This window comes from Solanum dulcamara, chromosome 10 (assembly GCF_947179165.1).
Source record: "Solanum dulcamara chromosome 10, daSolDulc1.2, whole genome shotgun sequence".
NCBI lineage: Eukaryota > Viridiplantae > Streptophyta > Magnoliopsida > Solanales > Solanaceae > Solanum > Solanum dulcamara.
In genome coordinates, this window is record NC_077246.1 from 4,542,881 (window position 1) to 4,570,477 (window position 27,597).

The 27,597-nt window shown below is 32.8% G+C and overlaps 2 protein-coding genes across 2 annotated transcripts; both read left to right on the forward strand.

Moving 5' to 3' along the window:
- Window positions 1-5,986: 5,986 nt before the first annotated feature.
- On the forward strand, window positions 5,987-15,772 carry LOC129870042 (aconitate hydratase, cytoplasmic-like). Its single transcript, XM_055944621.1, has 20 exons — window positions 5,987-6,412; window positions 7,190-7,294; window positions 7,816-7,976; window positions 8,057-8,149; window positions 8,719-8,904; window positions 9,112-9,273; window positions 10,048-10,192; window positions 10,291-10,433; window positions 10,516-10,572; window positions 10,777-10,856; window positions 10,945-11,020; window positions 11,167-11,352; window positions 11,430-11,497; window positions 11,590-11,708; window positions 11,796-11,917; window positions 13,783-13,881; window positions 13,960-14,439; window positions 14,607-14,705; window positions 14,797-15,039; window positions 15,190-15,772. The coding sequence occupies exons 1-20, from the start codon at window positions 6,157-6,159 to the stop codon at window positions 15,256-15,258; spliced, it is 2,949 nt and encodes a 982-aa protein (XP_055800596.1). The 5' UTR covers window positions 5,987-6,156; the 3' UTR covers window positions 15,259-15,772.
- Window positions 15,773-19,479: 3,707 nt separating this feature from the next.
- Window positions 19,480-24,312, forward strand: LOC129870329 (protein DETOXIFICATION 40-like). Its single transcript, XM_055945065.1, has 7 exons — window positions 19,480-19,897; window positions 20,182-20,813; window positions 21,396-21,452; window positions 21,772-22,010; window positions 22,851-22,969; window positions 23,070-23,156; window positions 23,785-24,312. The coding sequence occupies exons 1-7, from the start codon at window positions 19,559-19,561 to the stop codon at window positions 23,848-23,850; spliced, it is 1,539 nt and encodes a 512-aa protein (XP_055801040.1). The 5' UTR covers window positions 19,480-19,558; the 3' UTR covers window positions 23,851-24,312.
- Window positions 24,313-27,597: the final 3,285 nt, after the last annotated feature.

A 27,597-nucleotide genomic window follows, 5' to 3' on the forward strand; every position in this document is an offset into this window, starting at 1 on the left:
TTTATATTACTACAATAAATACGGAGAAGATAATTATGCACGAAAAATTACCTGCACTTTCTTCTGAATTATACCATGCAAATATTGGTACTGTTGAATCACATGCCATAGTAAATAAAAGCTTTACTGATTCTAATGATTTTATCATTTGGCATGACCGATTGGGCCATCTCGATTATAATATGATGCGCAAAATTATTGAGAATTCGTATGGTCACACTTTGAAGAATCAGAAAATTATTCAATCTAATGAATTCTCTTGTGTTGCTTGTTCCCAAGGAAAACTGATCATTAAATCATCAACAACTAAGGTTAGGATTGAATCCCCTGCGTTTCTGGAATGTATACAGGGTGATATATGTGAGTCAATTCACCCTTTATGTGGACCATTTAAGTATTATATGGTCTTGATAGATACATCTACAAGATGGTCACATGTGTGCTTATTATCAACTCGCAACATGATTTTTGCGAGATTGTTAGCTCAAATTATAAGGTTAAGAGCATAATTTTCAGACTATGCAATAATGACAATTCGTCTTGATAATGCTGGTGAATTTACATCTCAATCCTTTAATGATTATTGTATGTCGATTGGAATAAAAGTTGAACATCCAGTCGCTCATGTTCATACTCATAATGGTCTAGCAGAATCATTGATTAAACGCCTTCAATTGATAGCTAGACCATTGCTAATGAGGACAAAACTTCCTATTTCAGTATGGGGGCATGTTATTTTGCATGCAGTAGCACTTGTGCGCATAAGGCCAATAAATTTTCATGAATTTTCCCCATTATAGTTGGCGTTTGAAAGGGAGCCAAATATATCCCATCTTAGAATATTTGAGCGTGCGGTATATCTCCTAATTACTTCACCGCACTGCACAAAGATGGGTCCCCAAAGAAGGTTGAGAATATATGTTGGGTATGAATCTCCTTCTATTATAAAATATTTGGAACCTAGGACTGGAGATTTATTTACGACAAGATTCGTTGATTGTCATTTTGATGAATCAGTATACCCAACATTAGGGGGAGAACATAAGCAATTGAAAAATGAGATAGATTGGAATTCATTATCACTATCTCATTTAGATCCTTGAACAAATCAATGTGAGCAAAAAGTTCAAAAGATGATTTATTTGTAGAATATTGCAAATCAACTGCCGGATGCATTTACTAACCTTCCACGAGTTACTAAATCACATATCCCAGTTGCTAATGCTCAAGTTCGAATTGATGTCCTGGTAGGACAACTTGTTCAGGCAAATGAGTCTAGGCCACGCTTAAAATATGGAAGACCAATTAGTTTCAAAGACAAAAATCCTCGAAAAAAAAGGAATAAATGATCAAGATGATCATAATTTGGAGGCAAGTGCTCAAGAAGAGCCCAGAGACACAACAAATGAAGATATCACCGAGGAGGTCCAAGTACCTGAAAATAATAAGAATGAAGAAATCTCAATAAGTTATGTCTCGACAAGAAAACGGTGGAACCAAAATGATATTGTGATTGATGACATTTTTGCTTATAATGTTGCCATTGAAATAATGCAACAAGATAAGGATCTTGAACCAAAATCTATCGATGAATGCAGACAGAGAAATGATTGGCCAAAATGGAAGGATGCAATTCAAGCAGAGTTAACTTCACTTGAAAAACGTGAAGTTTTCGGATCAATAATCCGAACACCTGAAGGTGTCAAGCCAGTAGTGCACAAATAGGTTTTTGTGCGTAAACGAAATGAAAAGGGTGAAGTCGTAAGATATAAAGTACGACTTGTAGCCCAAGGTTTTTCGCAAAAACCTGGCATTGACTATATGAAAACATATTCCCTTGTGGTGGATGCAATTACCTTCAGGTATCTAATGAATTTGACAGTTCATGAAAGCTTGAAATACACTTAATGGACGTAGTCACTGCCTATTTATATGGCTCATTGTACCACAACATTTTTATGAAAATTTTCGAAGGATTCAAAATGTCTGAAGCATACAAGGATTCTTGATAAAATTGCTCAATAAAGCTTTAGAAATCCTTATACGGGTTTAAACAATCAGGGCGAATGCGGTATAATCGTCTTAGCGAATATTTGCTAAAAGAAGGATATAAAAATGATCCAATTTTCCTTTGTGTCTTTATGAAAAGGTTTGTAGCTGAATTTGTCATAATAACAGTATATGTTGATGATTTGAATATTATTGAAACTTCGAAAGAACTTTTAAAGACACTAAAATGTCTAAAAAGGGAGTTTAAAATAAAAGACCTTGGAAAGACAAAATTTTATCTTGGTCTACAAATTGAACATTTTACAAATGGGATATTTGTCCATCAGTCAACATATACTGAAAATATTTTAAAGAGGTTTTATATGAATAAAATACATCCATTGAGTACCCCAATGGTTGTGAGATCTCTTGATATTAATAAAGATCCATTTCGACCTCATGAAAATGATGAAGAGCTTGTTGTACTGAAATATCATACCTCAGTGCAATTGGTGCATTAATGTATCTTGCAAACAATTTTAGACCAAATATAGTTTTCTCAGTAAACTTGTTAGTAAGATTTAGTTATTCCCCAACGCGCAGAGTCAGAATTGATTGGTTATGCAGATGCAGAATATTTGTTTGATTCCCATAAAGGTCGATCGCAGACAGGCTATTTATTTACATGTGGTGGTACAGCTATATTATGACGTTCAACAAAACAAACTATGGTTGCCACTTCTTCAAATCATGCAGAGATAATAGCCATTCATGAAGCAAGTTGGAAATGCGTTTGGTTAAGATCAATAATTCAACACATTCAAGAAATATGTGGTCTTTCTTTGAAAAGAGACGTTCCAACAATATTGTATGAAGACAATGCTGCATGTATATCTCAACTGAAGGGAGGATACATCAAATGAGACAGAACAAAATATATTTCACCAAAATTCTTCTTTAACCATGATTTAAAAAAAAAAGATGAAATAGATGTTCAACAAGTTCGTTCAAGTGATAATTTAGCAGACATATTCACAAAAGCATTACCAACATCAACTTTTGAGAAACTAAGATATAAGATTGGAATGCGTCGTCTCCAAAATATCAAATGAAGTTTTCATCGGTGGGAGTAAAATATGCGCTGCACTCTTTTTCCTTTAACCAAGGTTTTGTCCCACTGGATTTTTCTGGTAATATTTTTAATGAGTCAGCACTCAATGCGTATTACCACATATGTGTACTCTTTTTCCTTCACTAGGCTTTTTCCCGCTTAGTTTTTCCTAGTAAGGCTTTAACAAGACACAATATTTATGGATGTTTACAATAGCTATGTATATTATTTCTTGTAAAATTATTTTACATGTGGACATCCAAGGGGGAGTATTATGCAAGTAGATGTGGATGTCCACTTACAACAGTGGATGTGGATGTCCACTTGGGCAAATTGCCCACCTTTTCTTGGCAATTTGCTCACCATTTCTGCCTATATATTGCCAATTTTGGCAACAAAATGAACATAGACAGACGCACAAAAATAATACATACACGGCAATTTCCTCTATTTCTCATTTCTTTCCTCTTATTCTCTCCGCCTTATTTTGCTAAATTTAATTTATTTTCACAACAAAAGTCATTATTATATTAAGGATAAATAAACATGACGAAGTTTCATTGCATTACTTATTTATTTATTTAAAAAAGATTCAAGCATATCTATATTAAATCTTGTGACAATTTACTCTTCAATTCACATCAAATGAACTTTATTAAGATGCCACACTTTTATTTTTGGATGTGCATGTAATATTCAAGATAGTGACGTACATCATGATATCTTAAAAAAGATATATATCTCATGTCTATTTTCTGTATTCAATGAACATAAAAATATACACGACAATTTGTCCACGCTATTGATAGATAGATACGAAGATGAAAATAAAATTACGGAAGTCGATTATTGAGAAATATCGACCTCAAATTGGAGATCAATTTTTGATAAATATCGATATTTTAGTCACATGACAATAACTTTACCAGTTACTCCAAGGCTCCCTTTCATCTATCTTATTTCAAATATTGGTTTCAAAATGAAGGTCAATATTAAAAGTCGACGTTCAAAGTTATTTTTTTTTAAGAAACTATAAAATATCAACATTCGAAAAGTCAAGTTTAGAAATTCTATTATTATAAAATTCATCGTCCAATTATTTAACTATCACTTTTATTGTGGTAAGACGTCATGCGCGAAATTAAAAAGAAAAAAGTGGGGTAAGAGGATAAATATTTTGGGTCATGAGTCTATTAATGATAAATAATTTAGGTTGAGTTCAATTTGAATAAATAGTTTTACAGTTGATCTATTAGGTATAATTTTTTCAAAAATTAATTCGACTCACTTCCTTAATTATAAAGTCTATTTGAATAAATAACATAGCAATTTAATTTTAATTGTTTAGAATTTGAAAGTGACCTACTAGCTACTACTCTACTTATCAATTGATGAGTATGAACTGTTACTTTTTTTTTATTTTGTCTATCTATTTTATTTATGACTTACTAATAGCAACAAAAAAATAGTTTATATTGCAAAGATTCTAGTAAGTCCAAGTTATTATATAGATAAAATGAAAAGGACTTTTATGTCACATCTCAGATAAGATTTGAATTATATTCTCTCTAAAATCATTATATCACACTAGAGGCATATATAAAACATTTTATTATTTTGGTGAAGGTAGTGAAGATAGAACTGTTGTTTTTAATAGATTTTCGATTCAAGTAATATAGATAAAAAAATATAATAATGAAAAATTATGTTGAAAATATTGTTAAAAAAAACTATACCAATAACAAATAGTTAGTTTGATAATTGAAGTAAAAGAAAGCAACGAGTAATTAAAAAAAATGAAGAATAAGATAGTAGGATAATAATAATAATTATAATAATAATGAAAATTAGACAACATTTGACTACCTACTAACTTTATGCATGAATTTTTGACCTTTATATCTTCCTATCAATAAAGTTTAGTGGATAAAATGGTGGCATGACAACTTACTCAAAAATTGAATAACAGTAGTCCGCCGAATAGCTCGTCCCGATATGTGATGCAATACATTTAGATCTTGAAGCACCCCTACAAATGCTACTACGCGTCTGCCTACAATGTGGTAAAGCAACACCCTATTGTGCTGATGGTCAACTTTGATGTGTCAATTTAGTTATCTTCGTCAATCCACTTGCGTGTTGTCAAGCTTCCTAACTTAATAAAGAAAAGACACATAAATATCATTTCTAAACTACATGTGCATGTATGCATGTCTTGTTTAATTACCTCTCCCTAATACATCAAACTTCTCAACTCCGTAAAGAAGAATGACGTAAATATCGTTCCTAAACTACACGTGCATGTACACATATATTGTTTAATTACTTCTCCTTGATGCATCAAGCTTCCCAACTCAATAAAGAAGTCCTAAACAAGATATGCATATACACGTATTCTGTCTAATCATCTTTCCCAACACATCAAACTTTTTAATTCAATGAAGAAGAGAAACATAAATATCCTTCCTAAATTGTATGTACATATGCGTTAATCTTTCCTGAATACATCAAGCTTTTCAACTCAACGAAGAGGAGAGAAATATCATTCCTAAATTATAATTTTAACAAAAGTCACTAAAATTTTAATAATTGCTACTTATAATTTTAATTTTGGACATCACAATTATCACAAAATCCTAAAAAGTTCTTAAATTCTAAAGCATTAGAACCCAAAATTCGTAAGTATATTCTATTCTTTATTCTTTTTCCCCTCAAAATCATTTTTTCCCCCATGTTTAGTATCTATATTAAAATTTAATTAAATTTAAATTCACATAAAAAAAATTACATTAAAAAATAAAGCACTTACCAATAAAGACAATTTCATACCCAATAAGACCTTCTTGGTCAAATTCATCATCTTCATCTCTTCCATTTTTGTCACAGTAAAAAATTCTCCGTTTTTCTTCAAGAATAACACCACACGACCCTTCAGCCGCCTCCACACGCCCTACCCCTTACTACCCCCCTACACACCCACCCACTCACCCCCAAATACCCATTTGCTCCACCCACCTACCCAACTCGTCACTATATATATTAGGCTATATACAGTAATGTACGTTTCTTCTTCTGTTCACATCAACCCAAGATTTTTCTCTGCTTCTTCAATCTCGAAAACTCTTTCTTTATCCTCTGGTGCTTATTGCTCCAGTGGGTCTTCTTCTTTGAGATTCTCATCCACTTTCCGATCGCTGCGGTGGAGATACGGTGGTGTTGATTGGAAATCTCCGATCAGTCTTACAGCTCATATCAGAACTGCCGCCGCTACCCCTGTTCTCAATAGTTACCATCGAAAACTAGCTACCATGGGTAATCCGTCATTTCACTTCACTCTCACTGTTTTTCATTGGATTGTAAATTATATACATTTTTTAAAAAATTTCTTTGAGTTTCATAATGAATCCTTATAATAATGTTGTTTGTGATTTGTCAAGCGTTGGGGAAAAGCTTTTATTGAATTTGCTGCCACAAGATTTAGTTTTTTTGTAAAAAAAATAAGAAAAAAAATCATGGATTGTTGTGATTTGTGGATATTAAGTCTCTTTGATGTTTAGGTTTATATATAATGGATCCTTGTGATCTATGTTGCTCGATCTTTTAAAAAATGTCAATGGGTGTGTGTCGGATTCTCCAAAAGTAATGTATTTTTTGGAGAATTTGATGCGGATGCGGTAATGAAAGTGGAGAGAGTGCAACTTAGCTTGTGATAAAATTGTTGTTAATGATCAAAGAAAATTGTGGTGTAAAAATCTAGGATTTGTAGAATGGAATCATGGATCCACCAAAAGCTAGAAATAATTTAGCCTATTGGTTTCTATTGAAATAGGAAAAAAGTGGACCAGATAATTTTTTTTTTAAAAAAATACTTTTCAATGAGACTAAGGTAGGTGGACAATTGAATGGTAGATGTTGAAGTTGACCCAAGATATTTATTCTTTTGAAGTTTGTATTTTTTGTTTGGGTATTTCTTAAATGGTTAATATTGTTTTTGATAATTGTCAAAAGCTGCTGTCAGTGAATGACTTGTTAGAACACTTGATCCCTAAAGAAAATCAAGAATCTGATACTGTTTGTTAATGGATTCAGCTTCAGAGAACCCATTTAAGGGAATCCTCACCAGTCTTCCCAAGCCTGGAGGTGGTGAATTCGGGAAGTACTATAGCCTACCTGCTCTGAATGATCCCCGAATCGGTAATTTCATCAGACCTTGATATTTGTTATATATAATAAACTACATTCTTTTCATTTGTGATGTGAATAAATGACATGCTCAATTGCTTGAATTTGTTGATCTGTATTTGTCACCTGTTGTATTTCATTTGATGTCTTAGAGTATCATATTTCTCATTCGAGAATTATGGTTAATTCATTCCGCATATCGTTGTCTAGGCTTGGTATTAGACCCCTTCCAATTTTTTTTTGGTGTGTGTGGGGTGGGTGGATATCAGTAGCTTAGTTGGGTGGCTACCAAAACTTTTCACCTTGTTGGTGAGGGTTCGATTCCCATCGTGTAATCCCCTCCCTCCAACCAGGCTACCCCTATGTTTAATTTTAAAATAGTTCTCTTCTTTGTCTCCTATTTTCCTTTTCAGATTGAAATTAACGACTTTTGAATTTTGCATTGTTGAAGTGCTTGACATCAGTCTTGTGTTCTCTCAGTAAGTTTTTATTTCCAGTTTACTGACTTTTCCTTGATTTCGTTATTGTTACAGACAAGCTGCCATATTCTATTAGAATTCTTCTTGAATCAGCAATCCGTAATTGTGACAACTTTCAAGTCAAAAAGGAAGATGTTGAGAAGATCATTGACTGGGAAAATACTTCGCCGAAGCTAGCAGAGATTCCGTTTAAGCCAGCTCGAGTCTTGCTGCAAGTATGTCATGTCTCCAAACTAAAAAGAAAAAAAATTGCAATTGGAGATGTAACAGCTTTCATCTTCACTATTTTTGTCAGGATTTTACTGGTGTACCAGCTGTTGTGGACCTTGCTTGCATGCGTGATGCCATGAACAAGCTTGGCAGCGATGCTGACAAGATTAATCCATTGGTATTCATTTCTTTTAAGTTTAGCTGATGTTGGCGAAGTTTCTTAAACAGTGTAGTTAGTCATCTTTGATGGTAAATGTTGAAACAACTAAGGTGGTGTTTCTTTCAAATTTTTGAAGAGGACTTTCAACCAATATTTTATTCATATTTTGCAAGAACTGTTTTTCGACCAAACACCAAGAAAGAGAAGTTAGTTTTCTTGGTGTTTGTTTAGAAAAGAGTTTCTGCAAAAGTTAGAACTTTTTCCAGAACAAGTTGTGCAATATTTTAAAGCAACGCCACCTAATTAGTGCAGTCCATGGATTTTATAATTTGGATATATTATCATTGAAATGCTTTCTTCTTATTTTGTTTGTAGTGCTTATGTATCAAGGACTTAGTTATCAGTAATTATTATAAGTTTGAGGTCATTGGTATCTACTTATAGAAAAAAATTGAGGTCATTTATACAGTTCTTCTATTGCTTTTCTGTATCGTGAAGTTTCATCATCAGATATTCTATTGGTCTTTGAATAGATTGTTTGACTTCACAGTAATTTATCTTTTTTTTTTGATTGGGTATATTTTCAGGTGCCGGTAGATCTAGTAATTGACCATTCAGTTCAAGTCGATGTGGCAAGGTCAGAAAATGCAGTCCAAGCTAATATGGAACTTGAATTCCAAAGGAATAAGGAGAGGTTTGCCTTTCTTAAGTGGGGTTCTAATGCTTTCCGCAACATGCTTGTTGTTCCACCAGGTTCTGGTATTGTGCATCAGGTATTGTACCTGAAAATTGGAAGGGGCCAATTGTACTGCTGTGCATATTGAATGTAACACATGTGCTAGACTGTAGCTCTTTTCAAGTTTCTTTTAGAGGCAATGCATTGATATTCCTGGATTTACTACCCCTATTTACCCCTCTGAAACAAGAAACAATATGATATTCCGGAACTGATTGGCTTTTTGGCACCACACTATTATTAGGTGAATCTTGAATACCTCGGAAGAGTCGTCTTTAATAGGGAAGGTTTGCTCTATCCTGATAGTGTTGTCGGAACTGATTCCCACACCACTATGATCGATGGGCTTGGAGTTGCTGGCTGGGGTGTTGGAGGTATTGAAGCAGAAGCTACAATGCTTGGTCAGGTATGAAACCTTGAATGCCATAAGGGATTGTTTATCATGCTGAAATTTGGAATAGTCTTCTGTGCTTTTCTCGTTCTGTGCTTCAGTTAGTAATGTATTTTGATGTTAGGTTTCCCTTATGCCTTATCAACAGACAGACTTCATATTAGTTCTTTCAATTAAATTTTTTTCAATGTATTCTTGATCCAAATCTAACTCCTTTTATTTTTGTCTATGCTGAAATTTCTACATTCCTTAATCTGAAAATTATCTTTCACGATACACACTCAAAAATTGGAATTTGACATTTCATCTTTCTTTGTAAGAGTGGTAAGGGAGTTCACTTGAAATTTTTACATGGAATTGAACATAGTTAGCTCCATTTATATTGGTCAATTGTCTCAAGTCTCGACATGATAATTCTACATTTTCATCTCTCTTTGAAAGGGTGGAAAGTGAGTGCACATATTATTTTTTCATGGATGTAAATTCTCAATTTTTTTTACATGGATGTATTCAGCTCTGTTCCTAAAGTTTTCATTAAGCTGGAATGGAGGCTGATGCATTCATGTGCTTGTTATCTCTTCTGAATTACAGGCAGTGTGTTCCCCTTGACTCTAAGAGAACAGAAACTCCTCGTGGCTCTACCATACTTAATTGTTCTTTTAATTTGTTATACAATATCTGGAAGTCCAGTTGTGTCTAACTAATTTACAGTAATTATACTAAAACATCTGATATTTATGCTGAAATTTCAATGTCTTTTTTCCAATGCTACTTTCTGGATGCTTTCAGCCAATGAGCATGGTGTTGCCTGGAGTTGTTGGGTTCAAGTTATCTGGGAAATTGTGCAGTGGTGTAACTGCCACTGACTTGGTCTTGACAGTCACTCAGATGCTGAGGAAGCATGGTGTTGTCGGAAAGTTTGTTGAGTTCTATGGTAAATATGGGGAAACTGGAAAAATTACTTGCTATAATTTCAAATTGGTAAATGGGTTCACCAGAGAAATACTTGACTGTTTGTTTATCTTTTTTTAGGGGATGGAATGAGTGAACTATCATTGGCTGACAGGGCCACCATTGCCAACATGTCTCCTGAATATGGTGCTACAATGGGTTTCTTCCCTGTAGATCATGTTACTTTGCAGTATCTGAAATTAACTGGGAGAAGTGACGAAACAGTAAGTGCTTAGACACGTGTAAGCATTACACATGAAGATAAGATGTACATTGCTTTTATATTTTCTAACTCCTAAAACTTAGGTGTCAATGATCGAAGCATATCTGCGTGCAAATAATATGTTTGTCGACTATAATGAGGTAGGTCTTCCTTGCTACCCTCAGCTGTGAGTGTCTTTTATTTAAGTATGAGAATCTCTCTTGAGGGGATAAATGAAAGATTTTGGCTAGATATCATTATCCTTCTTTTCCCATTGTCAAAAAGAAAATGAACCAATCTGTAAGGTTGTGTCCTTTTTTGGTCTTTTACAATATTCTAAAAAGTTTGTCATATCCTGATTTCAGCCTCAACATGAGAAAGTGTACACTTCTTGCTTGTACCTAGACCTTGCTGACGTTGAGCCATGTGTGTCAGGGCCAAAAAGGTATGTTTCATGTCTTTGGTAAACAATCTATTGAATGTGAGAAACATTGTAAGAACTTTCTAATATATATTTTTATTTTCCCTGATAGACCTCATGACCGTGTGCCTTTGAAAGAAATGAAGTCTGATTGGCACGCTTGCCTTGATAACAAGGTTGGATTCAAGGTGAGCAAGTACTCTTTTCTACTTTATACCATTGAATCTCCTCGTGATATATGAACATGCAACTCAAACTAATATGAGACTACTGAATTACCGAGTTCAACCTTTGAGTTCCGTAAATGCTAATTTGACTGGCTCTATCAATGTAGGGCTTTGCTGTGCCGAAAGATGTGCAGGAAAAAGTGGTAAAATTTTCTTTCCACGGACAAGATGCAGAACTCAAGCATGGAAGTGTTGTTATTGCTGCTATCACAAGTTGCACCAATACATCAAATCCCAGTGTTATGCTTGGAGCAGCCCTTGTTGCAAAAAAGGCTTGCGACCTGGGTCTACATGTCAGTTCTGGTCTATATACTTGTTTTTCTTCAATATTTTCTTCGTATTTTGTCAATGTTATCCTATTGATATCCAGGTTAAGCCATGGGTTAAAACAAGTCTTGCTCCTGGCTCCGGCGTAGTTACAAAGTATTTACTCCAGAGGTATTCTTGTAGTTTCTCAGAGGGAGTTTCTATTTATCCCATCCTTGTGTGTGCTTGACTCTATGTGAAATGTGGTATTTGTTGTGAAACAGTGGGCTGCAGAAGTACTTAAATCAGCAAGGTTTCCATATTGTTGGCTATGGCTGCACAACTTGTATTGGGAATTCTGGGGATTTGGATGAATCAGTGTCTTCTGCTATATCAGAAAATGGTAACTCCTTATGATTGTTTGTATTTAGCAGTAGCGTTGTCTAGTCTGTCTTTTAGGTGATTATTTGACTTATTCTTGTATGTGTAGACATCGTTGCTGCTGCCGTACTCTCTGGAAATCGAAACTTTGAGGGGCGTGTTCATCCTTTGACAAGAGCAAACTACCTTGCTTCACCTCCTTTAGTGGTTGCCTATGCTCTTGCTGGCACTGTAAGTAAATGAACCAAGTCATATATTAATTATCCTGGGAATTACTTCTTCCATATGTTATATGCTTTATAGCGGAAAAAATGTAGTAAAAACATACTTCTAATGAGCTAAATAAGATGAAAATCTATGATAATCAGAAATGTCTGCTCTGAATAAGAGTCAAATTAGACATGCTGAATTTAGAATGGGAGTTTATATCATCGTGAAGCATGTTACAGCATGTCGCACCCCTATTTCGAACGGGTCGAAATAGTTCGCAACAGAAAATAGTTGTGATTGCTTTTGAAAATGTTTAGAGTCACCAAAGATTAGGAAAACCATTTTTTAAAAATGTAAACGTGAACTCTGTTTTGATTTGCGAAATCATTGAGATTCTTGGTAAGAGTTTTGGTTACTCGAGGGGAAGGTGTTGAGCACCCCTCTGAGCCTAGGGCAAGATAGTGGAATGTCAAGCATCCCTACCTACATCAAGGATTTGCTCTCAGGGATACGATTGCAATTAAAATAGGTTAAATTTGATCAAGAAACTTGGCAATTCAAGTCTCCTAAAATCAACCAATCCATGTGTGCCACATAGGCAAGCACATGGATTGTGCTTCTTCACTTTTAATCCTAGCTTTCCATATTGAACCAATGGGCATAATGGTCCGTCCGATTGTTATATCTAACGGTTTAGATTAATTCGGAATTTAAAGAAAAAAATAAAAAATAATATATATATATATAAAGGGTAAAAGACTGATTTAATTATTGATACAAAAGTCTAGGATTAAGGGTGAAGAAGCACAATCCATGTGCTTGCCTACGTGGAACACATGGATTGACTGATTTCAGGGGACTTGGATTGCCAAGTTTCTTGCTCAAATTTAGCCTATTTTAATTGCAATCTATATCTTTATTAAATAGTCATAATTGATTAAATTGAAAATAGTTACTTTGCAAAACTAAATTATTTGACAAAATTGGTCATTCTAAAAAGAAAATTGATTTGAGTAAGTAACCAACTAAGTAATTAAGATTTCCTAATTTGAATAATACACGAAAAATATTTATTTGCAAAAAAAAGAGTTGTAATTAATTGTAAATCAATTTAACCTTTAAAAAATATTTATTTGGCATAAATTATCTCACAAAGTGATAAAACATCTAGTCAATATTTATATGTATTTTTATAAAAAAATAATATTTTGTGGGATGATTTGCCAAATGAAATGGCAAAATTTGTCAAAAAATATTTTCATACTTCTATAAAAGTTTTATTATTATTATTTATGGAAGCTTACATAATTAACTAAAATTATGGAGAGCCACAAGTGGTTGTGAACACAATAAATACAGGAACAGATTTTCACAATTAGATGTCTATAGTAATGTTAAAACTGCTAAAAGGCAAAGTTAAACATGTTTGAGAAAAGCTGGCAGAGAGATCGAAATGTAAAATAGTTGAGGTATCATTGGAAATCCGTGTTAAGTGCAACTACTTAAGCAACCAGGTTGGTACCAAATAGGAATAGCGAAAGCCTTGAAGGTGAACAATTTTGGTATTTACTCATTAGAACCCTCTTTTGGCATGTTTTATTAAAAGATCAACCTCGGTTACTGTCCCTGTTAAGAGCATCTCTCATAAGTTGGACCATCAATAGTTTAGTCCGACACAACTTGGCCCAAGACACTGAGTTCCTGCAAAAATCTGTCAAAAAGGAGATGCAAAAAATAGACTCCATATTCTAGAATGATTGCTTACACACATGATTTCATTGTGGATCTAAGAAGATTATGGAAAACCACACCAGTGTATCATATGCTGTCATCATATACAATCCACGCTGCTGAGACACTGACTGAAAACTATAAATGATTTGCAGGTTGATATAGACTTTGAGAAAGAGCCAATTGGAGTGGGTAAGGACGGTAAGAATGTCTACTTCAGGGATATTTGGCCATCAACTGAAGAAATTGCTGAGGTATCTAGTTAGTTAACCTTGTGAATGTACAACTGATGAAGAAAAGAGTAAACTGAAAATGAAATCTTTCCTTGTTAGGTTGTCCAATCAAGTGTATTGCCAGAGATGTTCAAGAGCACGTATGAAGCTATTACAAAGGGGAATAATATGTGGAATCAATTGTCAGTACCAGCTGACAAGCTCTACTTGTGGGAACCTAGTTCTACGTACATTCATGAGCCACCATATTTCAAGGATATGACCATGGATCCCCCAGGGCCCCATGGAGTGAAGGATGCTTACTGCTTGCTGAACTTTGGTGATAGTATTACCACAGATCACATTTCACCAGCTGGAAGCATCCACAAAGACAGCCCTGCTGCTAAGTACCTTAATGAGCGAGGGGTTGATCGCAGGGACTTCAACTCATATGGTAGCCGTCGTGGTAATGATGAAATTATGGCTAGGGGAACTTTTGCCAACATCCGAATTGTTAATAAGCTGTTAAATGGGGAAGTTGGCCCAAAGACAATTCACATTCCCACTGGAGAGAAACTCTCCGTGTTTGATGCTGCAATGGTACTTTACTCTTTCCATTTGCTTACATTTCTATTGTGCCATTCCTTTCCGGATTCTGTTGACATTGATATGTTCCCCATAATGCATTTCAAAATTCGTAACAGAATAGTTGATACTTCAGAGATTTGCTATATGATATGTTATTTCTTTATGCATGAAACTTTTAGAAATACAAATCTGCTGGGCAAGACACAATAATCTTGGCTGGAGCTGAGTATGGAAGTGGAAGCTCCCGAGATTGGGCTGCTAAAGGGCCCATGTTGTTGGTGGGTTTTCGAACACTTTTGCTTGAATTTTTGTTGATTTCTTCCTGTTTCTATCCTATAGAAATTTCTAATCAAGAGAACTCTTTGATAGGGAGTTAAAGCTGTAATTGCAAAAAGCTTTGAGAGGATTCACCGTAGCAACTTGGTAGGAATGGGAATTGTCCCTCTATGTTTCAAGGCTGGCGAGGATGCAGAAATACTTGGATTGACAGGTCATGAGCGATATACCATTGATCTCCCAGGCAAAATTAGCGAGATCCACCCAGGTCAAGATGTTACTGTACGAACAGACACTGGAAAATCATTCACATGCGTAGTGCGCTTCGACACCGAGGTATATGACTTTCACATGCGTAGTGTGCTGAAGTTGTAGTATGTAATATATTGTAAAATGTTCTACAGTAGAGATCTCCTGTTAAGATATCCTTTCATCATCTATTAGGTCTTTTTAACATTGCATTGGCTCTTTGATTTCCTTCTACAGGTGGAGTTGGCTTATTTCAACCATGGTGGTATCCTCCCATACGTCATTCGACAGTTGAGTCTGCAATGAAACACAACATTGGTTATTTACTAGCTACGTTTCTCAGGTAACTGCTTCAATGTGGAAAGAGGAGAAAGGATCATAAACCTTTTAACGCCATTGTTGGGCGAGATTATTTTTTTACTTCATTAAGCACTGTCAAGCTAATCTTTTGGTAATGAGTAGCAGGTTATCATCTTGTGGGAATAAAATCTTTATTGGTCAGTCTGGAAATTGTAGAACATGCTTGTATCAAATTAGGATTTTGGTTGCTCTTCATTGATATTTCTTTTTCTTCTTCATCATTTTTGTGTTTGTGTTTTTTGAGGGTCTATCAAAAACCATCTCTCTACCTCTCAAGGTGGGGTATGGTCTGCATAAACTCTATTTGTGGGATTACATTGGATATGATGTTGTTGTGTTCTCCGGAAATAGTTCTCCAAATCTAATGTAAAATCCACATTTTTGTTTTCCTCAAACCAGAGCTCCAGACTTGTTTGTAGTGAAATAGTCATGATATAATATTTGGTATTATTTCATTCAATATTTGATTTATCTTTTGAATCATTTATAACTACCTCTGATATAATTTAATAGTATATCAATTTGGTATTTGTTTTATTTGTCATAGCTTTCTACTCGAGCATTTCTTTCAAGTTGTTCTGAAAAACGATTCTCTTGAGTTTATGATCTATTGAAAACAATCTCTCTACCTCACGAAGGTCGGGGTAAGATCTGCGTACCATACTTGTGGAATTACAAGGGTCATGTAGTTTTTGTATACTACAAGTGCACATCTGCATAGGCATTTGTGTTTCATAATTCAAATTGAAGGCGTGTGAAATGCATGGAGGAATGTATCGAAAGCTATGTTGCTCCCATTCTCTGAAGGTGAAGGTATGGTGTGGTGGATGAGTTTGTTTCTCCCTTAATCAGAGGTTTTGATTTCAAATGCTGAATATGAATTATTTTTTTGGTAAACAGTACTTCCACCAAATGGGCTTTTACTCAATGCAAATTCAAATGGGAAATTTACAGAATTCCATTAGTTTATGAACTAATTACTTAGTTACACTCTAGTTACTAGAGTAATATTATGAATTTTACTAGCTTTTGGTGGGTTCATATACGTCTAGATATATGGGTTAAAATTATGTGTAATTTGTTTTAGATACACTGTATCCAAGTGGATTTGTATCCAAGTGGATTTGCATGTATGTAGGATACCTAGACAAATATTGCTCGCTTTCCTCCCATCTCGCTCATCATTCTCCTATGTATCTGGTATTTTAGATATATGTGAATCACATCAGATACATACAAATACATACATCTAGTGTGTATCTAGTGTGATTCACATGTATATGAAATACATGATTATCTTGCTTGCCTTCCCCCTCCCCCCAACATCTTGCTCATCTCTCTACCTCTTTTTAGTATATCTGGTATATGTGAATCTTTCTCAATATATAGTAGGAACTTCTTGATTAGAAGTAAGATACATAATTATTTGAAAGTATAGGTAAAATGATATCAAAAATTATTTGTGTTTAGATGGATGTAAAAGTGATATATAAAAGAGAATTTAAGAGGCATACTTTTGTTATATTACATTTTTATCTCGATATTACTATTTCACCCACAAGTAGGATAATTTATCCCAGTCATAACTATTAATCCTGAAATAAATTATCCACACTCTGTAATCAAACAAAGAATTGAGGGGTGGCAAAAATTTATCCCAAAATTATTTTTCCTTATCCATCACTCCAAACGACCCCTAAAAGATTGTTTTATGTTCATTTTTTTTTCTTACATATTTTATGTACACTATGATTTGAGCTAATAATATCTATACACTTAATAAAGTAATATTTAATTATTTTGTTTTCCTTTACGTCACGTCAACTCAAATCGAATTATAAAATTGCCAACTAGTTCAATTGGTGAGTTCTCTATCTTCCATCGGTTAAAGCAGTGGAAAGAGCTCAAAACTGTCACATGATATAGTAAGAAGGAAAACGTGATACTATATGTATTCCGCCTCAAATTGTTAAGGGGGAGTTTACCATGTGAGCTAAATGCCAAAGTTTTAGTATTTGAAAAGTTTTAAATATTTAAAAATTATTTAAATTTTTTATATTTTATAAAAAATATTTACCATTTATTTATTTCAATCAATATTTATCTAATTTCTTTCTAAAAGTTTAAGTTATAATTTGAGTGATAAGATTGAGAAAAACGAATAATTTATTTTTAATGGATAGTATCTGATTAATGTATTGTTCTTGTCTATATTGTTATTTTGCTATTGTTGATTGTTATCAATTATGTTATAAGGTTATTTTTTAATGAAACATATTTAATATAAAATGATAATACAAACTTATGGATATTTTAAATAATTTTTAAAACTCAGGGATATAAATCATATTTTTTGAAATAATCAAATATTTTTTAAAAAAATTATGGCCAAATATACGATAAAACTTTACTAAAAAATAACAATGTGGTCACACTAGCTTTAAGTTCAAGTTGATATGTTCAAATTGACTTTAAAGTTTGGCAAAAGTTCACATCAACTATTTTTTTTTGCTTAATAAATAGGAAAGTTTTTGTGGCTGTTACCACTTAGAATGAATTATAAAGACTGGTAATAAAACAAGTTATGCTAACCAACTTTTAATGACACTTCAAATTAGGAAATTAATTTAAATTAAAGTATGGACTATTGAAAAGTGCTAAACTCTCCTACTATATTGAATTTGATTTATATATGTCCTTCGTTAATTAATCGATTCATAAAAATCTTAATATACATATGTTCTTTGTTAATCTATCGACCTCATAAAAGTTGTTATCATTGTCTTTTATTTCTTCAAGTATATCCTTAAATAATTCAAAATAAATAATAATCCAACTATGTCTACTAACCATGAAAGCCAAATAGAGATATTTTTGGACTTTTTAATGTTTAGGAGGTACATTATAAAAATATTAAATCGATAAATTCTATATTGTAGAAAAAGAAAATATTCCTCTCATTTGAAGTTATTTGTTTGATTTAAAATACTTCATCTGCTCATTTTACTTTGCCGTTATATCAAAAATATATATTTTGTTTTACTTGTTTATTTTAACAAATCAGGAGATTTTTTTTTTCAAACTGGTTTTAATATTAAATATAAGGAAAAAGCTCAAATATGCCATCGAACTTTGAGAAAAGACTCATCTATGCCACCCGTTAAAAGTTTGGCTCATTTATGCCATTTCCGTTTGAGAAAAAGTTCATCCATGCCATAATTTGTTAACTGAAATGGTATAGATGAGCCAAAATTTTAACGGATGACATAAATGAGCCTTTTCTCAAAGTTCGATGGAATATTTGAACCTTTTCCATTTTAAATAATAATTTAGTTAATGACGTGGCAGAATCATAATTGACCACGTGTACAAAATAGTTTTGAAAAATGAAAAATATTTTTAGTTTACAAATAATGACATGAATGAGCCTTTTTTCAGACAAAAATGTCATAAATGAGCCAAACTTTTAATAAATGAGATAAATGAATCTTTTCTCAAAATTTAATGACATATTTAAGCCTTTTTTCTTAAATAAGTTACATAAATTAGTAATAATCAAATTTAAATTTAAAATATTATTAAATAAAATATACTTACTTATTAAATCTTTTTGAAGAAATATGTCAGATCAATGGAATTCAAATTGTAATAACCTTCAAAATACTGATTTGAACTGCAGTAGGTAAATACCGCTGATTATTTTAATTTAAAAAATCCAAAAGATTCCATCGATATCATAAAGCAAATGGACCAATTGACTTGGAATACCAAGTTTGAATTTATCGACCATCTAGGAAAGCCAAAATTTAATATTTAAAATTTATAATTTTTTAGAGAGAGTTTAATTTTAATAATTAAATTTATATTAGTTATTTATAGATATTTAATAAGTTTTTTTTAATACATATATAAAATTTGAAATCAAAATTACTATATTCTTGTAAATTTGTAGGTTACATTCTGAATTTATCATCGTTCAAAATTACTATATTCTCGAATGAGATGTTTTCATTTGTAGTCATATATTTTAACTTTTGAATTTAAGTTTTTGAGAATGAAAAATTTATTGACAGAAAGTATTTTTCTTTTTAATTAATTTAATACAATACAAATCTAAATTAATTGAATCAATATGTTTTAAATATTACATAAGCGCTGACGCTTGTTTATTTCCCTTAAATATGTACCACATACTACGTTCTTAGATTCTTCCAACTTTCTCCTCATTCCTCAGTCACCGGAATCCATGGCTTCACCGGAAAATGACATTTACCGACCATTTCTACAAAACAACGGAACATCTTTATCACCTCAATTATCCGAAACTCACAATTTCGAATCAAGCAACGAGCTAGAATCTGTGCTTTTGGACACAGAAATACCTCTCTGGAATAAACTCCGGTTAGCGACATGGATCGAAATGAAGCTTCTCTTCTTCCTCGCTGCTCCGGCGGTTATGGTTTACATGATCAATTACATCATGTCTATGTCAACTCAGATATTCTCCGGTCACTTGGGTAATCTCGAGCTTGCTGCTGCTTCACTTGGAAATACTGGGATTCAAGTTTTCGCTTACGGTCTCATGGTAATGGTTTTCGTTAATGCAGATAACATATTTGATATATTGTCTGAGTGAGAAATTGGAAGAAATATATTGACGGATTCACGATTCAAAGTTTATAAGTTCCTATACTCTATTCATAATCATATATTTATATATAATTTATGAATTTCTTAATAAAAATACACGATCTGTGCAAAAGGTATTGCACTCGGAACAAATTTAGGAATAATCTGAAATTGTACTATTTTGTGATTTACGATTTTTCCGTGATTTATGTTCATTAACGCGTATGTTTTTTTTTGTAGTTGGGCATGGGAAGTGCAGTGGAAACACTATGTGGTCAAGCATTTGGGGCAAAAAAATACGATATGCTTGGAGTTTATCTTCAAAGATCAGCAATTCTGTTAACTCTAACAGGAATTTTACTTACTATAGGGTACATTTTCTGCAAGCCAATTCTAATATTTCTAGGCCAAACTGAGAGAATAGCAGCAGCAGCATCCATATTTGTGTACGGTTTAATCCCTCAGATATTCGCATACGCCATTAATTTTCCGATCCAGAAATTCCTTCAAGCTCAGAGCATTGTAGCGCCGAGCGCGTACATCTCCGCCGCGACGTTAGTGTTGCATCTGGTGTTGAGTTGGGTGGTGATTTTTAAGATCAGGCTCGGGTTACTTGGAGCTTCACTGGTGCTGAGTTTTTCATGGTGGCTAATTGTTATAGGCCAATATGTGTACATTGTGAAGAGTGATAAGTGTAAACAGACCTGGCAAGGATTCAGTTCCGGGGCGTTTTCCGGCTTGCCGGATTTTTTAAAGTTATCGGCTTCCTCGGCGGTGATGCTGTGCTTGGAGACTTGGTACTTTCAGATTGTGGTGTTGCTTGCTGGTTTGCTTGAAAATCCTGAATTGGCTTTGGATGCTCTTTCTATTTGGTAAGACCAAAACCCCTTACGATTAGCGAAAAATAATTTGCGTTTGTCTAAAAAAATAAAATATAAGCATATCAATTAGTGTATAGTCAATTTTTTAAAACGTGGCTTTATTTTTGAAAATACTTTTGAATAAAAGCTATAATATTACTTTTTTAGCTTGATTTTTGCTACTCTTTCTTTGAAAATAAGGCTAAATATTTTTTTTGATTTCGTATTGCACTTGCAAAAGCAAAGTTAAAAATACTAGTCCAAGTTTCACGATAAGTTGCTTGTCTCTATCTTTTTGGCCACAAACTAAGATTCTGATAGTTAATGCCATTGATTGCTTGTCCTCTTTTTCGTCTCTTCCAGCTGCAATTACGTTTTAAGTGATATGATTGTGTAATAATTGTTTACACCGTTGGGGGTTGTTTGGTAGGGGGATAGGATGGATAAAGTTATTCCATGGATTGGGATATCTTATGGAATAAATAATCTCGAGACTAATTAATATTACTAACCAAGAATCTAACGTATGTTACTAATTTTCAATTACTAACCATTTTGCCTTTTTCCTTTGTATTTGGTGGGAAATAACTCAAGCATGTCAATTTCTGGTTGGGTATTCATGATATCAGTTGGATTCAATGCAGCAGCAAGGTCAGTTCTTGTTTTATCATTACTTTTTCTCGTTGTTTTATTCTTTTTGAAATAAACGTTTGAGCTATAGATAGTCTTTTTCGTTTCTGCAAATGAATCGCGTTTTCATTAATATTGTTCTGTGGTAATTCTGGCTATACTATGTTTGTACCATACAATGGAACTAAAAATTTGTGCTGTATTTGTTTCAATATCTTCCAAGCTTCTTTACGCATATTGGAAATTTACATTCATCAAGTTTATAAGAAAATTCCTTAATGCAAATGGCAAATGGAGTATCTTTTTCTGACTTTCTTAAATGTGACATGCTGATGAACAGTGTGAGAGTGAGCAATGAACTAGGAGCAAGGCATCCAAAATCAGCAGCTTTTTCTGTTGTCGTGGTTACATCGTGGTCTTTCATTCTCTCATTGATTGCTGCAGTCATTGTTCTTGCATTGCGTAATCTCATCAGTTATGCCTTCACTGAAGGTGAAGTCGTTGCTGATGCTGTCTCGGATCTTTGTCCATTGCTTGCAGTTTCCCTTATACTCAACGGAATCCAGCCTGTCTTGTCAGGTACGAGTTTTATTAAATATCCTCGTTTTCAATTTGAAACCTTATTTTACACTATGCTGTGGGCAATACGCTTAATGACTCACTTCTCCCACAGACAATTCCTTGAATCTCCTAACTAGTTTGATTACTGAGAACAGATCAATTTTTCTTGTTGAGCATCAGTACAATATTGAATTTGAATCAGATTTAGGATCGACATATATCGAGTTTGAAGTTGAGAATTAGAGATGAAATAGTTATCAGATTGGAGGCTGACATATTTCTTGCATATATAGTGGTATAATCGTAAAACATATGATAACAAAATCAATGTGTGGCCTGAAATTAGAATCAATGGGTGACCTAAAGTTTCAGTGCAAGGTTTAGATCTTTGGCCCTCGAATTCCTCACCAGATTGTCCTCCTCCATATACTAGTATAGTATTACTATATTGTCGAACACTGTCAAATGGCCGATTTCTGACCAAGGTCTAAAGGCAACACAATCAACTGACCCCTCTTTGGATAATCAAATAACAAACGACCCTTCAAAAATACACATTGACGAGATAAAGGAAAAACGAAGCACAAGCAAAGGAAAATGATAAACATCTTTGATTAGGTGATAAAGAAATGGACCTTGTACCTTAACCCCAAAAATTAGCTTACGAGGAGAGGATTGCCTAAGACCATATAAGGAGACCAAAGACCTTTGAACCCACCGATGTGGGACTCCAACAAAGGAATAGATGAAATTGGCAATGGCATTACTACTGTATTAGGTCTGAGTATGAACAACATGATTGAGAATCACTTGCTTTGTTAACATATCTGATGAAATTCATGTATATAAATCTTAAAGGTGTGGCCGTTGGATGTGGATGGCAAACCTTCGTGGCCTATGTCAATGTAGGTTGCTATTACGTTGTCGGTGTTCCATTGGGTGCTCTTCTCGGCTTTTACTTCAAACTTGGCGCTAAGGTAATTGATTTTACCTTTTTCTGTTATCATTCTCCACAACCAAATTTCCAGTCCCAGTCTCATCATAGAAAAAATAACAACATTATTGTGGTGTATACAGGGTATATGGTCAGGAATGCTGGGAGGTACGGTGATGCAAACAATCATTTTAATATGGATCACGGTCCGAACTGATTGGCATAAAGAGGTAAAATTCTTTAATTTTTCTTGTGCTTGTAATCATCCTGTTAGAGGTAGACAGCAGTTTTCCAAAACACTATTTGGTTACAAAAATGTTTATTATAAAGTCATCTTGATCATAACTTGGAAAAGGTTGGTACAAGTAGGAAATCAAGTTCAAATGTAAGTTAGTCAACAACAACATACCCAGTATAATCTCATAGGTTGAGTCCGAGGAGGGTAGAGAGATTGTTTCCGAAAGACCCTCGACTCAAATAATGCATATCAAAGCAGTTTGAAAAAGAAAAATACAGAAGTTCAAATATACATTAGTCATAGCGAGGTATCCTTAGTATGTTAAGACCAATATTGAAAAGGATCTCTGCTTTTTACTACTAGTTATTGTCAATATAAAACGTCCAGCTGAACTGGTTCTTAGAATACAAAAATATGGCTGGAGCATTCTTTCCTTGAGCTAAACATGAATTGAGGCGGATCTAGAGTAGGTTCAATAGTTCAACTAAACTCATTGTTTTCGGTTTAATTCACAAGGGGAGTCGCGCAAAACAACAAACATACTATACTTGTGTGCGTGTGTAGTTTACACTCATCCTGAATCTATTGATCATAAATTCTACATTCGCCTCCGATTGCAGGTGGAATTAGCTCACAGTAGGTTGAATAAGTGGGATGACAAGAAAGAACCACTTCTAGAGGAATAGATGAATTTTTGATGAACAAAAAGGAGATTCATGCCAAGGGATTTTCCAATCTTCTCTCACAAATGGGGTTTCCACAATGATAACAATGCTGGAATAATACCAATTTTTGAATGAAGATGATCAAGAATCAAGATTAATTATAAAGATGATCAATATTTCCCACGCATTTTAAGCACGATATGAGAATGTATGTTAAATATCTGTACTAGTGGATGGGCCAAGAGAGAGCCCAATACCAAATTAGATAGAAGAAATGATGAAGCTCAAGCTTGTGAGAAGTTTGAAGGTTCATGTCGTTGTTGGATAACACTAACGTCTTGTCTGTGGCGAGATCCGGAGGGCACATGTCGAAGTCATGATTAAATATGTTGCTTGTTTGATAAATTTAGCTGCGAAATAAAATTGTGTCATTTCTATAAGTTAACTTTTGACATGATGGTATTAGAACCAAGATCGTGAACATATTACTTACTTGGCCACAATTACTATTTTCATGCCATAATTAATCTCATCAAAGTCAATCAACAACCTATTACATGGACAAAATAACAAGAATACAATTATTGTTTTTATGACATAATTAATCTCATCAAAGTCAATTAGCAACTTATTACACGCAAGAAATTGTAAGCATACAATTATTTTTCTCATGCCATTATAATTAGTCTCATCAAAGTGGATCAACAATCATTATAAACATGAAATTGCAAGAATACAATTTCCTTTCCTAATAAATCTATCTTTTGCCACATGGACAAATGATTTTTTTAAAACAAGAATACAATTACCATTTACATGTCATAATTAAATCTCATTAAAGTCAATCAACAATCTATTACACACATACACAAGAATATAATTACCTTTTTTCATGGCATATTATCAATTTTTCTATCAACAACTTATTACAAACATGAAATTGCAATAATGACAAACTGTAGTATTTATAGGTTACTCGGATTGGACCATAATAATAAGGACACGTTTGGTGTGATCGATACAGAGATAAGTTTGTTCTGCCTTTGAGTGGAATAATAATCCTCAACAATTAAAATTCAGACTACATGTCTGAAGTTTGAAGTGTGGACATAATATTCTATAAATTTATGAAGCAAAATGCTTTCTGTCTAAAAAAACATAAGTAAGAAGCAATGAACCTTGTTTATTAAAAAAAATAAAAAATTCACCATGAAACATGTACATGTGTGCACCCACATGGGACATTATTAGCTCATGAAAGATTATATTCCCATATTATTATATTTTACCACAAAGTATGAAAAAGAACAATTTTTTTTAAAAAAATTGGTAGAGAGAAAGAAAGACGAGATGATATAATTAGATGACACGTGGTTAGGATTTTCAATCCCTTTGTTATTGAATAATTTTTAATTTTTTTAAATATTTGACTAGACATATATCTAACCTTTAATTATTTGAGAGGTGTATTTTTTATCCATCTGCTTATAAATATTCACAAATTTTTAAATTTATTAATTGTTCAAATGTTTAATAACCCAAGTATGATGTTTGAATTGTATTTTTATTTCAAATAGGATAATATATTTTTAAAACTAGTTTACCTATAACATATTTCATACCCAAAGAGATAAAAAAACTCTCATTTTGATTAGTCGAAGGTGAAAATATGAGGGTTCAAAATCTGAAGAAGTAGATATACGAATTAACAAAAGGTGGTTCGACATATACTATTTATACATAAAAAAAATTCGCTGAACCCCCTTGCCACCATGTGGCTCCGCCCCTGATCATTGATCATAAGGACAAAAATCAGAATTCATTAATAATTGAGGAACCAAGGATACTCATTCTATTTTATTTACTTGACGCTTATATCAAAAATATATTTTTTGTACTTATCTATTTTAACAAATTAAGAGAAAATTCATCATTTTCACTACTCTTGTCATTAAATAACTACATACATAAACTATTAGTTATTAAAATTAAAATTTTTAAAACATAATTAATAAGGTTAATTTATTAAAATAATTCCCTAATAAATAGTACTATTTTTAAAGAAGAGTGTCAAGTTAACACGAATCAACTAATATAAAACAGACGGAATAGTATTATTTTTCTTAAATATAAAGATATTTTTAAATTCGTGTCAAATCAACAAGAATCAAGTAAAATAAAATGGACGGAGTGAGTTGTATTATCTTTCCTAAATATAAAGATATTTTCGAATCAGTGACCCTCACATGCTATATATACTTTTAAATATGGAAATAATTAGATGGGGATTGCTAACTTGTTGCTATTATGTTTATTAATTAATGTCAATTTGCCTAAAAATTCCCAAACCAAACGAATATCCTCCAATAATTTTAATCAATTAAATCAGTTTAATGTCTCCTAATTAGGTTTCGTGGGCCATAGAGAATCATTAAACACGCTCTCACTTGATAAACACGTATTAATTTTTTTGGAAAGAAGATATTATTTATACTTACTTTGTTTTTAAAAAATAATTAGGAGGTTGGAGTAGGAAAATCAAACCTTCTAATTTTCGATCTCAATTATGATATCAAATTTTCTATCTTTCTAAGAAAACATTAACGTATCAAAAAAAAGAAAATTACAATTTTTGATAAATATATAAATACAAAATCTTTACTGTCTAGATTCATATTCTAGGTGAGCTAAAGATGTGTCATGTCATATTTAAACACCTCTTTTCAATTCTTTTTCAGTTTATCTATACCTCTTCTTAGACTTATTACTGTATGTCAATCTCTCAGTACAACTCCTCACTAATGCCTATATGCACCTTCTCTTGAATCATCTCAGCCTCATTCCTCCATCTTGTTCATCACTGAAGTCGCCTTCATCTATGCTACATTCATTTCTGAACATATAAATTTTTTACTAATCAACACTTTGCTCCATGCAACATAGCAGATCTGACAATAACTCTATAGAACTTATCTTTGAATTTTGATAACACATTCTTATAATATAGGATATCGAATATCTTCATTTTATCTCCCTGTCCCCATTCGATGTGTGTCTTTATCGTCAATTTCTCCATTTTCTTGAACAACTTAAAATTTTTTTATAGTGTAAAATTGATTTTAATGTTTTCAATACACAATTTATGATTTATCATCCAATATTCGATAACTACATTAAAGTTTCACTAATCCAAATTTACACCATATATAATTCATTCAGAAAAAACGCTCCCTGTCAAAATAAAATTTCGTACCCAAATGTCGAAATTGATTTTAATCCGTTGAATACACGTTGGATATGAGAATTTCAACCTCGTTAGGTCTTGCGGGTCCTCAATCAACACGCTCTTAATTGAAAACTCCGTATTATTGTGGGGTCCAAATATTTTGAAACTTCTTAAATAACATTTCCTACTATTTTTTTGAAAAAATTAATATCACTAGTGTTAAAATTAATTTTAATATTGACTTATTTTGAGAATTTTTGAGCAAAATACAATTAGACCTTTTTATAACAATCATCCTTTGTAATATTACTATTAATTTTTTTTTACATTAACTTTTATTTTATATTGTATTATATATTCTTTATAATGATATCTTTGACATCGACTTTTATTTTATATTGTATTATGTATTTTTTATAATGATATTTTGCTATTGTAATTAAAAAATATCCATACAAATAACTTTTAGAGAAGTTTGATGGTACAAATTTAGACTTAAAATTAGGTTGGTTGATATTTTTATACTTTCAAACTTATTAATC

Excerpts from the sequence above, each read along its gene's own strand:
- LOC129870042 (XM_055944621.1), top strand. The coding sequence starts at position 6,157 with ATGTACGTTTCTTCTTCTGTTCACATCAACCCAAGATTTTTCTCTGCT. Across the intron at positions 7,977-8,056 it reads CAGCTCGAGTCTTGCTGCAA|GATTTTACTGGTGTACCAGC; the intron begins GTATGTCATGTC and ends TATTTTTGTCAG. Across the intron at positions 11,918-13,782 it reads CCTATGCTCTTGCTGGCACT|GTTGATATAGACTTTGAGAA; the intron begins GTAAGTAAATGA and ends AATGATTTGCAG.
- LOC129870329 (XM_055945065.1), top strand. The coding sequence starts at position 19,559 with ATGGCTTCACCGGAAAATGACATTTACCGACCATTTCTACAAAACAAC. Across the intron at positions 20,814-21,395 it reads TTGGATGCTCTTTCTATTTG|CATGTCAATTTCTGGTTGGG; the intron begins GTAAGACCAAAA and ends AAATAACTCAAG. Across the intron at positions 21,453-21,771 it reads GGATTCAATGCAGCAGCAAG|TGTGAGAGTGAGCAATGAAC; the intron begins GTCAGTTCTTGT and ends GCTGATGAACAG.